We start from the raw sequence: 14,587 nt of genomic DNA on the forward strand, positions 1-14,587 counted from the left end.
TGTACTTACCGCAATCTCTGTTACTAAAATATCAGTAATACTTCCCAACACCGTTACAAAATCAAAGACATTAGGTCACCCAAGGACATCATCGCATGATGAGTCCCAGAGGCAGCTCTAGGGAATAAGGCTGGTAGGGAGAAGGTGCAATCTCTTGACAGGGTACAGCTTTGTTAGTAAACAGAGCAAATTGAGCAAACTGTACTTACCGCAATCTCTGTTACTAAAATATCAGTAATACTTCCCAACACCGTTACAAAATCAAAGACATTCCAGGCATCTCGGAAGTAATTCTGCCAAATGAAAACACAAGGGGGATAGAGGGATCATGGGGTTATTTTCTTTTTGCAACACTTTTTTTTTTTTGTTTGTTTGCTTGTTTTTAAATGCGCATCATGAAATACAAGCATTTCATGTAGGGAGAAAACCGTTGAAAGTAAATGAGGAAGGCACATACCAGCACACCAAAGGCAATGATCTTCAGCACACATTCCATTGAAAACATGGATGTAAACACAATATTCAGGCATTTCAACATTTCTTCATATGCTTCTGGAGCATCATAGAACTAAACCAGGATGGAAGAAAGGCTATTACTGAAAGATCACTTAGAGAATAAAACCTTCTCAGCTGGCTTGCCTGACTGCGAGACTCCTGCTCATTTTAGTGTCAGATTTTGTGCTCACTTTAAGCAAGACTTGGGGTTACAACACAGTTATTCATGCCACTCCAGAACACCGTTGCCTACATGCTATCCCAATCAGCAACCTGATGGAGTTGAAGACGTCCCTGCTCATTGCAGAGGGGTTGGACTGGATGACCCTTAAATGTCCCTTCCAACCCAAAGCATTCTACAATTCCATGATTCTAATGGGGCAGCTGGGGATAACCCCAGGACCAGGAGACTCTTGCTGGTGTACATCTCCCTGTAAGCACAATATGGACCAGGAGGAAGGAAAGGCATTTTCAAAACCAGAGAACAAGTGCAGAACTGTGTTTTGTTCCAGCAGACCCTAAGAATACAGTGACCCCCTTGAATGTGAAGATACTCTAAGCTAGGCAAGGGATAGGAGGGGAGATCACCCACAATATCCAGCCACCTGCACCTCTTTCTCCTAAGCCCTGTGGATCACGTCCCAGAAGCTTGATGCTGCCACGAATTTGAGTAATTTCCCTGGCATGGCTGGATTTTGAGCATCCCCAAGAAATGACCCTGCTCTGCAGCAGGAAGCCCAGGTTGAACTGGGAGCTCAGGACCTGCGGAGCCCAGTTCACATCTCACTGGCCATATGCTGGAGGGGCTATGAGCCAAACCAGTGCTGTGCAGGGGAATCCCATTTGCAGTATCTCATCACAGCTAAACCATCTCCCTTTGAGGACCGAAGGAATCCCACAAGGCATCTAAAAACGACATCAGGCAAATGAGAGGCGGTGGTAGCTCCTGCCGATTCCCCCCAGCTCTCAGGTGGAGAGTACAAAGCCCTTCCAGCAAACACCACATTTGCTAGCCCGAAATTGCAAAGATTCAGTAACAGCCCACTAACCTTCATCATTAGGACAATGGTATTGAGTGCAATCATGACCATGATAAAATACTCAAAGGGAGGGGACACCACAAATTTCCACATCTTGTACTGAAATGATTGCTTGTTCTGAGGCATGTAGCGGGTCAGTGGCTTGGCACTTATGGCGAAGTCTATGCAGGCCCTCTACAAAACAAAAATGGGATGAAAAGAATACAAAAAAAGAGCTAGCAGTCTTTATCAGTGGGGATATTGTTGAGAGAGCAAGCGGAGCATTTCGCGAAGGGTAGTATTTCTCCTTCATGCTGTGAGTACTGACTACTCCTGTAAAATGCAGCACAGGATCCCCAAACTGTGATCACTTTTGGACACTTGCTGAAATATTAAACCCCACAACACTCCTATGGCCCCCTGCAACCCTAGGAGACAGCTGTCCATCACAGCCCAGCTCCCAGTACGTCCTGATCCCATTTCACTTAGGGAAGGGAGTTCTAAATCTACAGGGTCACTTCAGAAAACACTGCCAACTCCTCCTGATTAGTAATTGTAGAAACCGGAGGATTGGTAAAGATGTTAACAGTGTTTAAAAAAAAAAAAAAAAAAGTTTTGTGAAACTCAGGTATGTTGTCCCACAGAGCAAAACCTGTACAGCTAATAACATTTCATAAAATATGAATTGAACTCAACCAATAAATTATTCAGCAAATATTGCTGGGTGAACTCTCAAAGACCCCCTTAGTTGGCCATTTCTGTTCACATTATTATGAGTATAAAACTGTATTAAAAATTGGTTTCTACCCACAAGAAGTTTTGATTCTGGAGCATTTTCTCATCTTGGATTTAGATAAGAATTCAAATTCATAAATTACTACAAAAATACTTTCTACTTAGTTGAAAAATAAAGTGGGTAAAGTGTCTTTAAATATTCTGCTTTATTTTGGACTTTTTGTTCATATAGACAAACAACGGACTAATTAATAATTGATTAAAAAGTCATCTCTTTTCATCAAAAATCAGGTTCCAGTTTCAAAATAAATGAAAAGAGATGGTTCTTCGCGCAACAGGTCATTGGGACCCCAGGGCGAAGGGTGTTGCAGATGCTAAAAATCTGCATGGGTTCAGGAGGAAACTGGATACATCCATGGAAGAAAGATACAGAGATGCCACTAACTAAAGAAAAACCACATCCAACTCAGGAAGTTCCTGAGCTGAAAATAATGGTATTTGCTAGGGCATTAAAGAAAAGCCTTACATATGCTTGCCCAGGTCTTACACTCTTCCCAAGGCATCTACTTTTGGCTGCTGTCAGGAGGACATCATCTCAGCCAGGCACAGAACCAGCCTGGTGAGAGGAGTTTTCCTTTGGCGAGCCATAGCAGTTGTAGTTCAGTTTGATTTCTGATGACTGGCCTCTCAAAGGTCAAAGATTTGTCTGCTTTCACACCTACATGCTCAGGCTAACATGCAAATCTATCTTCACTTTGAAGCGGAGGTGCGGTCCACAGGGATGTGTGAGAGTGCTTACTAATATGAAGCATTCAGGGGCTCTCCCTGGTTTGTTTTTATGCAAAAGCTGAAATAATCTGTAATTTGTTTGCTCTCTACACCACACACCCTCAGGTAACAACTGCTCTAAAGCCCCCTACGGCATGGGAGGGATGAGGAGTGGGTTTCCACCAGTATCGAGGTGCTCTAAGCCCCTAGGTGCTAACTTTAGATTCAGAAGACGCAGGTACCTCGTTTTTCTCGAGGCTGCACTCTGACATCACTTTATCTCCTTGCTCTTGGAAGGTGATGATGATTAACGCCACAAAGATGTTCACAAAGAAAAAAGGAAAGACAACAAAATACACCACGTAAAAGATAGACATTTCCATTCGGTAGCCAGGGCTGGGACCCTGTTCCTCGTAGGTAGCATCCACCGAGTGCTTCAGCACACTGCAATCAAGGGCAAAGAGAGAAGAAAAGTCAATGAAATCAGCGTGAAGCACCAATGACACCCTGATAGTCACTCACTGGCCTTCACTCGTGTGGAGGGTTTTCCACATATGCTCAGGTCAAACTCACTCCCATCTTTATGACTGGGATGCAGTTTTCCTTGAGGATATTTTTAGGGAAACCCTTTCTGTTTTCACCATTCTGCAGAATGATGGAGATTTGCTACATACAGATCCACTTATCCCTCCTGCCCAAGGGGAGAGGATACAGTTAGATCTGGCTTCTCTTCTCTGGTCCACAGGGATGAAGTAAGGGTGAGAAAAGAAAGGTATTGATGACCTCCGAGTAGGGGAACACAGTGAAGGGCTGGAAAAGGGAGACTGATGCTGCTGTATGTGCTATTCTTTGTTTTATGAAATAGTTGAACATGGAGGACAGGGAAGACCTGCCATGGAGAAAACCTGGCCATGAATTGTGCTCCACATGTCCCAGCAGAAAAGTGTGCCAAAATAAAGTCATATGCTGAACTGAATATAATTTTGGGACTGTCAGACCCAGCATACTTTCAGCATAGGTCACAATACTTTTACCCCTCATTTTTTTTACATTTCCATTATCAATTTTACACCTGAGAAAGGTGTGCAAGTCCAAAATACTGGAGCAAGCAAGCTATTAAGTACTGAAAACTACCTAAGCATCCCTGTGCAGGCTCAGAGGAACGTCGAGAAAATTGCAGAGCCCTGTCTGCTGATTCACCCAATAATCACACAAGGGAAGGTAAAAGCTTAGCTGATAAAAGACTATTCTTATTTCAGAGGTCACCTCCTGTCTACGTGTCCCTCAGAGCTGTGGAAATCTGCCATTACCTCCGTGACCACTGACCCTGCTGGCCCCATGTACTCACGTTGGCCAACCTTCGCCTGTAGAGACGGTGAAGAGTGTGAGCAGAGCCCAGAGCACGTTGTCGTAGTGAAACTCGTATTTTTTCCATTCCCTGGGCTGTGCCTCCACCTCATTTTTTTCATAATCAAGGTACTGACCCCTAGGAAAAACAGAGATTCAGACCAAATGAGAGAATTAAACCAAATCAGCCATTTCATATGACTCACTGAGAAGCATCGGAAAGTCCTAGTAGCAGAGTCTGAATGTGCTATGTATTAAAGACAAAGAAAGAGACAGCCCTTAGGTTTGTAACAGAAGTAAAGGCCATTTTTCAAGCCATTTCGAGCCACAGGAACTGGATCTGAGGTCTAGAAATAAAAGAAATTGTAATCAGGGCATTCATTCATTAGGCAAAGCCAGCAATTAACGGCATGCTGGCCCCCAAATTATCTGATCCCACAGAAAACTTGATGGGGAAAAGTCTCTGACTCCTACTTCGGAGTTGGATCCAGTTCCTAAATATGTCCCACTTTGAGGGGTCAAGGGACCTGGAATCTGGAGAGCTCCCCTCCAACCTACACTGTTCTGTAATTTCACATCCCTTTCTGTAATAGATCTGCTTTATTGCAAGGACGAAGCGCAGCAACAGCCTCCGCGGATGCTGTGTACATGCAGTCCCACCGGGGACGTACCCTGCGCTTGCAAGGCAGGAGGAGAGGTGTAACGCGAGCAGAGCTGGACGGTGCTGAGGTTGTGGTTTGGGTGCCAAGAAAAAAGGCAAGTGAGAAAGATGCACGCTGTGGTGAGTAATATACCTTGACAGTCTGCTGCAAAGGACAAAGCACGACAGGGCTTTTAAGATATTCAAATACTGTCCCCTTTTCTAACTAATTAGGAGCTCTTTAACTTCCAACTGACTTACTTCTGATTATTTATTCATTATGTTTTTCTAATTCATACAAGCCCTAAGAATCAAGGCAGCAGGTAGAAAGAGGAGTCACGCCATCCCTTCAAAAATATTTTACCTTAAAATCCCACCTAGCCCTCCCTGGGAGAGAAGCCTGCTCCCCTGTAACATTAAGCGTTTGGGTAAGCATTTGCTAGATCGGAGCCAGGAACGATGCAGTTGTTCAGACATCAAAAGGGAAAATTCACCTCTAGGCTAATTGTGCCGAAGCATTGCTCTTACTTACAGGAGACTCACCAAGCTCAGCAGATACCTGACTGATGCAGCTTTGGGACAGTCAGGGGAGCTGCTGCTGCTGGAGGAAAGTTGGGTTCTCCCCCACAGCCCCTGCCCCCGGCTGTACCTGCAGTCCTTCTCCAGCTCCTTTGACTCATCGGTGCAGTAGAAGAATCGGCCTTTGAAGAGCTGCACAGCAATGACAGCAAAAATGAACATGAAGAGCATGTAAACTATGAGGATATTGAGGACGTTCTTCAGGGAATTCACCACGCAGTCAAAGACAGCCTGGGGATGGAGGAGAACAAGGTTAGGGATTGAAAGAAAGGAAAAGTGCATCTAACATCTTGGCGTCTAGCATCTAACTACGCTTGGGAGTAATTACCCAACCTACAACCCATGGATGGTTTCAGGGACTTGCACACCAAGTGTTTGACCAAGAGTCATGCTCCAGCTGTGAGAAGTAACGCTGGCTTCCTACATCTCCTGCTTTCTCGGCGAGTTTGGCTCTGCCACTGGATTTTCTGGTGCTGCCTGTAAAATTTATAAAGACAATCGCAGCTCGTCGAGATAAATATTAGTCCTAAGCAAATATTTCCATGGCCAATTATGAAGTAAAAACCACATTTTTGTTTAATTTACTCCCAGTGGATAGGTAAAAGCTCATCAAATATGTTACACGTTGGCCATTATTTTGGTTTGAATAATAAGGATAATATATCAGATACAAAACAACCAAATGCTTTGAATAATATTTTTCTAATGAACTGTCTATCAAACTTAAGTGTGACTAATCTAGTCAGCATATGTCACTTCTGAACCCCCTGCAAAGAACTTCTCAAATACATTTATTATTTGGTTATTAGTCACTGATTCATTGTTACACGTAATTTGCAGTGTAATTTTAGTCTGAGAAGTTTGCCATAATAATACAAATTGAGCAGTCTTACTGCCCAAGTGCGGGGTTTATACAATACTGTTCCTGTTTCTCTGAATGGAAGTGAATAATTCACAAAATTACACTCCTGATGCAACCCAGAAATGCTGAATTAAAACACTGGAAATATCTCTAATCACCCCATTACTCTTGCTGATTGTTGCATACAAGACCACATCCAGGGGGAAAAAAAAAAAAATTGACAGAATTTTGAAGACAAACCACATGAATACGACTTCTGTTTCACATAAAGATTTCTGAGTGTTTCTTTAGAAGCCGTTAAATTACTCTGTAAAATGGCTTGAAAACAAGGAAGACATTCAATAAAAAGAAAACTTTCGGCATCTTGCCGTAGGACTGAGCTACTGTTGGCTGTTTTATGACCTAAGAGCTGTACATTCAAATTTCTAAACAAATGAAGACCATTTTCTATGTTACTCTTCCTTATCTTTTGAGGTAAATTTAGTATGCATAAAAATGCATAAAATTAAAATTATTTAAGCATGAATTGCAGGTAAGGACAAAAGCAAATCTAAATAACAGCTGACCCTGATTTTTACGTGCCACTGTGTGACAATAGGAATTGTCAAACATAGTTTCAGCCATGTGCAAAAGTACCCATCATTTTTTCCCCGTGTCTCATAAAAAATCCTGCGAGCAGTGATGGCACATGAAGACATTCTACAATAGGTATTCAAGAGTTCCCAAAAGTCAGAAATTATTAAATTTTGTAACTCCTTCCATTCTCTGCTTCCAGGGGCTGCCTGTATCTCAAAGTGTTCATGAAATGGTGTTGAATAACCACAGGCCATTATGTTTATTTTACTTTGTAACTTAGTATTCTAGACATGAAAGGGTACTGCCATAAAACCCTGCACTATTATATTCTTTAATAGAAAAGATGAACAGATTAAAATTCCTTATACAGCAATGACATTTCTCTTTAGACAGACTGTAGAAAATCTTGCAATATTCATGTGAAGTTCTCTAGGGAAAGTAAAAAACTCCAAAACCTATTTTCTCCTGTACAATATCTAAGAGCATCACACTCGTGAACTGTAATTTAATTTATTTGCATTTTTTCTTTTCTTTTTTTGGAAGTTTGATTTTAATGTGCATTCATAATAATTCATAATATTGCACACAATGTTTGCTAAAGAAACAAGTGGTTGACATTTGCTAAACATCTGCACAACTATTTTTATAAATCTGGCAAACAGATTAATTGCAACAAAATAAAGGGAACAGAAATAACTTGGATTAAGTTTAGTCCATCAAATTCCACTCAGATCAGCTGCAAACCTCCAGAGAAGGAAAGATTTGTGGTTATTCTCTAACCTTTAGTTTTGGCAGCCTTTTAATGGTCTTCAGCGGTCTTAGGACCCGCAGAACTCGCAGTGACTTGATTGTGTTGATGTCTTTGCCTTTGGTTCCTCTGCAAAGGATAAAAGGCACAAGAACAACAGAGGGAATAGTTTGGTTCTCAGATCACTAACTAGAATATCTATAAGTATCCAACGTGGTTTTGGTTGTGGAATTGTTTTGGGTTGGTTCGTTTTTTTCACAGGTTTTGGGTGCCATCCTCACCATGGATGCAGACAGTACTAGTGCGGACTGCAAGAGGAGCACCCAACCTGAGATGTGGTAATCACTGCACGGGAGGAAGGCTGTGGGCAGGACATGATCCTTGCAGCGTTCAGCCACACGTGCTCTCCAGCCTTCGCTCGTGTCCCAGCTACTCACCGAGCATCACCCAGGGACAGAAGACCTTCCCGTCCCGGCTTCCCACCCAGGCAGCAGTCAAAGCCATGACAGCAGCACACCTGGACTGCAGCCATGGGGAGAGGAGGAGGCTCAGTACCTTCATCCCAGCCCCAGGCAGGAGAAGTGAGAAAGTCACACTTGGGTCTTCTCCCTCCCAGGCACCTGGGTGGGACAGGAGGATGTTTCTCTGCGTGCTTCTTGCACTTCTCTGGCAGAGCTGTTGTGTCTAAACAAGCAGAGAGTGACCAGAGGGAACTGGAGCCTTCAAGGCGAGGGACAGAGCTCTTCTGGGGACTAGAGCTGCTCCATGCCCATACCCTCATCCTCGAGTCTCTCTTGGAAGACATGCTACCAAACCCATGCAGGAACATGTAATATGATGGCATATTACATGCCTGGAACAGTGCTAGGGCAACTTCCCACTTACGCATGCAGGTGTTGTAAATCATGTTTTGGTTTTAGGTTTTATTAAAACTGAGTGCAAGAGTTGAGACCGTTCCCTCTTGTTACCATTAAGAGGTTTCTAGGGGAAGGACAGAGTTCCTTTCCTCGTGCACTTCCAAAATAAATAAAAAAGACAGAGTTACATCTTCTTCCAACCGAACAGCAAAACAATGACATTCCCCTTCATTTCATATGAAGTGAAAAATGGGATGAAAATCTTTAACGGAGTTTTATTCATGACTATAGGTTCAGGTCTGAGACTGCATTGAAGTCACACAGGTACGAATGAATAACATGTTGAAGGGATGCTGATATACCTATTCTGTGCTCTTCCAGTTTGCTAAACATTTCTCTTCTCCAACAAGAAAGCAATAAAACCACAAATAACCCGGGAGACCCACAAGAAGTATGTGCAGGTAGTGGACTGCAAAGCTTCCCCCCCTGCTCGCAATCAGCCTTATGCACTGTGCTAGGGGACAAGCACCAAGAACGGAGGAAACCACCCAGTTTTGTGGCTGGCTGACCCTGCTCAGGCCTGGAAGGGGTCTTTTTTGAAATCTATCCACTTCTAAAAGACTAATAACTCAGTACTAATACTGCACTACTCAATACTAACACTGGACTGGAATCTGCAACCTAGAAACACACATTCCTGTCTCATCTCCAGTCTCTTTCTCCAGTTACCTGGCACTGCAGTTGTCCTGAAATGCAATAAGCGGTGAGACACAAGCAATTTTTGGAGGGCTGTGGGTTGTATCCCTATGACTTATACCTTGAACACAAGTTGCCTTTGCACTTGATTTAACAGAAATGGAGGAGAGGGGGAACAGGATGGAGATTTACCTATCCTCTCCCTATCTTGTCTTTCAGGGCTGCTTTAAGGCCATTTTAATCAGCTGCAGAAGGATCCTGACTGCTGGCATGGCTGTAAATCCAGGTGATTGAGCTAATACTCATGGAGTTACGGGACTGATTTGATGCCACAAAATAACTATTAAATATTTTAAAGAAATAATTTTTGATTCTCATTAGAGACTCTTTAATCTGGCTGAGATGAAGCAGAGGCTGCCAACATAGCTTTTACTGGCTTTCTCTTTAGGTTTTAGCATAACTGAAGATCTGGCCCACATTTGCCTCTGCATACTTGCTTTCAAATCACCAACTCCTAGCAAGCAACGACCCTGCCATGGTCACTGCAGCCATCTCCTCTTCACCATAGCTTCCAGCTGAGCCAGCCAAACTGGAGCTCACCTACTCCCCAGGCAGCTTTGTCTGGTCCTCAGCAATGGCCTCCCTGGCTGCAAAACAATTTGTTCAGCCTCTTGAGAAGTGGCAGGAGGGAAGTAGAAGGGGAAATAAGTTACCGGGAAAGAGATACCACCTGGCTCGGCCAGCCAGCCTGTTCCCATGGCTGAAGGTCACCCAGCACATGCCCATCACCTCGCCTGCCCCTGCTGCTCCTTCTGCCCTCTCCCCTTTGGACGACCAAGCAGATCGCTCGGGGTGCTCCATGTTGCCCAGGTATTTGGGGTTTAACTAGATGAGGAAGCCAGGGCAGAGAAAGTGAAGAGGTATGAATTGAGGCAAGTAGAGTTGAGGGAAGAGTGAAGGTGAGAGGGTTAAGGGATATGTAGTTGGGGCAGTAGGAGAAAAAAAGAGGTGAGATACCTTGGCCCAGAACTACATTCAATTCTTGATCATGATCATTTGTGGCCATGTTTCTGGTTTGCAAATTAACACACATAGCCCAGCTTAGCAGCACAGCCACTGGCAGGTAGCAACTGAACTCATAAACCTCAACAGTCCTCACCTGGGTTCAGGCAGAACCACAGAGTATTTCTGCATGGTGTCTTCCAGTGCTCCTGATCCCAGGAGACCTAAACACCTGTTTACTACACTACCATGCATTTGCCCTAAATAACAGCTGTACTAATTAGGCCTCCTGGAGGGGAAGTTCAAGATGAGAAGAGAGACACTTCTCGGCTCTGACAGAGCTAGCTCACATCTCACAGGGCTGGCTCCAAGCCTGAAGCAACAATCTCTGTGGTCTTAATATTTCTGGGAAGGTTAAACAGACCTACTGGGGACTAGTGAATAGGTGAGGCAGAGCAAATCCTTCCTCCTGGGTCTATGAGAGCAGAAGATGTTTTTCCCTCGCACGGGGGTTGGAGATGGAGGTGAAGGGCAGACAGCTCCAGTCTTACAAAATTCCTTCTGCCTGAATGAAGGACACTAAGAAGGGTTGATTTTATTTTCCCCTTTCAGGCACCTAAGCAAATAAAGAGTGTGAGCCAATTAAATGTTAATGGGATTTACGATCTAAGTCATATAGAGAATCCTGAAAAATCGTACTTACTTCTTGTCACAGTAAGATTCCTGCTACAGGAGAAAGCTTTTTCAATGGACCAGTACTCTGAACTAAAGTGATGCAAATTGCATTTTAATTAAATGGATCTTCTGCAACTATTTCAGCCTGTCAAATAAAACCTTAAGGGTCGTTTTCACTGTTTTTAAGAACCCCCTCTGCCAATATTGTTTTTTACGCCACTCTAATACAAAGCCAGATGCCCCACAAAATAAAAGTTCCAGATGGAATGAGGATTCAGTCAAAGGTGTACACAAGCACACATTCGACCAGAATATTTCTCACAACAAAAATAAATTGCTATGGAAGGACAAGATCTCAGTCAACTGCAGAATAACAAGTACAAAATTCAGAAGAGATACAGAAGAGCAAGCAGGATAAAGACAGACAGTGAACAGAAGCCCAATGACTTAGGAAAAAAAAAAAATACACCATGATGAAAAAAATTGCATTAGGCCAGTTCTGTTTTTTTCTGGGGCAGTTTGCTGCTTATTTGTTTAAAACATTAAAAATATTTTAAAATGAGATTTACATGGCCTTTTTTTCCTTTCATAAATAAAGGATCCTTTAAAAAATTAATAGTTCTTTAAAATGGAAGCTTCTTGTTTCTGTTGCTCCTGCCAGCAGCTCTGATTTCACGTAACGTGGGCCTCAGAGCCCTGTCATCAAATATTCAGAGTAGGGTGGAGTCACTGCCTTCTGCAATTGCCTGAAATCCCCAAGGCAGAAAGTGAATTCCTCCACCGAAGAATAAATGAGGTCACACAACTCTGCCCAAGCACAAAGCCACCCTTTTCCAGGGTTTTAAATGATCTGGTTTCCTAGACAGAGGAAAGAAATAAGTACCCAATTTCCTGGACCACATCAAAGACCGACCTTTGCATCCTTTTCATTGCATCTCTGGGTTATCTGCTGCGGAGGAGCCCACCCAAGCTCCTGCCCTGCTTGGAACCACGGCCTGAGACGATGCAGCTCTGCCTCCCGCTCCGTCCTCGAAGCAAAGCTGTACTGCACTGATGACACAACTGCCACCTCCTTGTAGACGGTTAAATACAACTATCGCTACCTCCTCCTTTATAAATTGCCCCTGCCAATCTCTTGAGAAGCTCTCTACAATTCTATTTTCATGTCAAAGACTTTCCACCAATGTCGTGTTTGCCCAGACTGCACAAAATAAGTCCTGAAGCTTCCAGCACTGCTAATGCAGTTTAGAGGTGCAATCCTCTGAATGAGAATAAAACTGCTTCTTTAAACCTAGTTATTAAGATTTTCATGAATTGCAACTCAGACATTAACAATGTACCCACTAAGTCGTCCCCCCACATATACCTGCGTATCATGGATTCTGACTCTCTGGTGTACTTGGCTTTCTAGTCTGCTTCTATCCTCTGCTTAAAGGAAATAAGGATGAATGAGGATTGTTAAGGGAAAATACGTTTCACTGAATAATGAGTAATAAAGGGACAAAGGAGTCGATGCGATGAGTGTAACATGGTTCGTTTCCACAGTGGCAAGTGTGTGTACACATGTTTGACAGGCATAACAGTGCAGCAAGAGACAGGAATAACATATTACCCCATGAAACTCCTAGAGAGATTCCAGCAAGAGGAAGACAAAGAAAGAGCAAAGTCAATGACAAACACAAACATAAGGCTATACCGTGCACCCCATGCACATACAGATATGTGCTGGCAGATAATCCCATCCCCTGTCCCACACCCACCAACGCAATAATCATAAAAATAAACAAGCAAGGAAGCAACAGATTGGCTATACAGCATATACCCACACATCCCCGCCGTGCATCAGCCCTTCGACTGACAAGCAGACAGGGCAAATATACCTTCATCCCCCTGACACTTTGGGAGGTAATAACCTTGACTGTTTGGCAAATGCTGTTGGCTTTTTCAAAGAGCAGTGTGAAGTTCCGTGCATCTCAGTCACCTTTCTGTTGTTGAAGATGTAAAAATGCAACCTCTTCGCTGCTATTCATCAGCTATCACTATTGAGCAAGTACATTTTACACCTGGGGCTGATAAATTCTGATGACAAATTTGCTAGCTTGCTTCAGGCTCCTCTACTTCAATTTCCCTAAAGACTGAAACATGTCTGTGTGTTTGTGGCATGTTTGTCTCTAGAAAAAGAAAGGAATTTCTGTTAGAAATACATTGCTAAATGGAAGACATTATTTTATTGTCACCATCATCAGTATTACTAATGTTTATAGCATCTCACTGGGGGCCTTGTTTTAAAAAAAAATTTTATTTGAAGTACAGTCAAGCACAGAACGGCTTCTAAAGAGCTACAGGCAGAAAGCAGACTGTTAGCTGGTTTGAGAGGCTGAGATGGATCTTATGAACCTTGCAGCAACGACTGATACCATCTCGTATGCCTAAACAAATAGAGGCTGTTGCAATATTCTAGATGGAAGCGTTTCAGGGAGCTCTGTTTTTCCTTAGGTTTTCAGTGACGTGTCTGCTCAGCAAGAAGTTGATTCACATCACCTTCACTGCACACCAACGAGGTCAAGAACACGCGTGAATTAAATCACACCCACTGAGTGGCGACTGTGTGTTCTTGCAAACAGAAACTGGTAACAGCCACATTAAATACATTTTTGCAGTGACACTGATGATGAGTGACAGGACTGTAGTGTTTTCTAGAAAAAAACCACTAACAAAACAGTGAAGATCACCCAGTTTATTCTCCAAAAGCTTGTTTTCAGAATTATCAAAATTCAGCAGCCTCGGTGCGTCCGTCTGGTTTAACCAAACAGCGCAGTTGAGCTAAGGACATGACTATCTACCCAATTTTCATCTGAGCAGTCTGAGACTTGTTGGTACTCATAACTGGACTAGTGGGAACAGAGAGCAAGTCATCTCCTACAAATGACTGGATTTCCTGCTCTCAGGTTAGACCAGAGATACTGCAAGTATTCTCCAAATTGGACGTCAACACTCACCGCCTGCTGAAACATGGATGTGTAGCAGAGGTTACAGTCATAATAAAAATCATAGAAGAAATTCAAATTTTTCCAATTCTCAGAAATAGGTTTGGCTTGCTTTAATCTGGGAGACGGTAAATAGGCAGGCAGGTTTTATGCATTCGCTTTCTGTAAAATCCCTGCTCAATACTTACTCAAACAGCATGTAAAATAGGAGCAGCTTGGGGCACTCTATTATGAAGCACAATCAGGGGATGTACAAGTAATTTATTTAGAGCTGATGAGGTGCTGTTAGATATTCATGGCCTAATGTGAGCAATAGAAAACCTGAGCACAAAAAGACTCAGAAAGATTAAAAATTATTCATTTTAATCTATAACTTGTCCAAAAGAAAATATTGTTCAAAGACAAGATGTTTTAAAGGCAAACCATGATGTTTGTTCTCACAGCACACAAAGTTGCTCTGAAGTGCTGACAAAATGCCCCTTCTCCCAGTTTGCCCTGAAAGTTTGAATTCTTAATGGAAAAGGGGAATTCTCAGTGAAACACAGACTTGGGTGATATTGTTCTGCAAACTCATAGTTGTGACTAGTATTATTTTACTTTT

The 14,587-nt window shown here is 42.9% G+C and overlaps 1 protein-coding gene across 1 annotated transcript in view; it reads right to left on the reverse strand.

Annotated features, from left to right (window-relative positions):
- LOC104158326 (voltage-dependent N-type calcium channel subunit alpha-1B-like) overlaps positions 1-14,587 on the reverse strand; it is a gene marked incomplete at both ends in the record, with an annotated part of 179,320 nt that overhangs the window by 36,714 nt on the left and 128,019 nt on the right. The window contains 7 exons of the mRNA XM_009695941.1: positions 210-293; positions 458-568; positions 1,545-1,709; positions 3,260-3,461; positions 4,366-4,503; positions 5,654-5,814; positions 7,802-7,898. Coding sequence (XP_009694243.1) covers positions 210-293; positions 458-568; positions 1,545-1,709; positions 3,260-3,461; positions 4,366-4,503; positions 5,654-5,814; positions 7,802-7,898 — 958 coding nt within the window. The remainder of the gene's footprint in view (positions 1-209; positions 294-457; positions 569-1,544; positions 1,710-3,259; positions 3,462-4,365; positions 4,504-5,653; positions 5,815-7,801; positions 7,899-14,587) is intronic.

Source organism: Cariama cristata, unplaced genomic scaffold (genome assembly GCF_000690535.1).
Source record: "Cariama cristata isolate BGI_N322 unplaced genomic scaffold, ASM69053v1 scaffold6172, whole genome shotgun sequence".
NCBI classification, from domain to species: domain Eukaryota; kingdom Metazoa; phylum Chordata; class Aves; order Cariamiformes; family Cariamidae; genus Cariama; species Cariama cristata.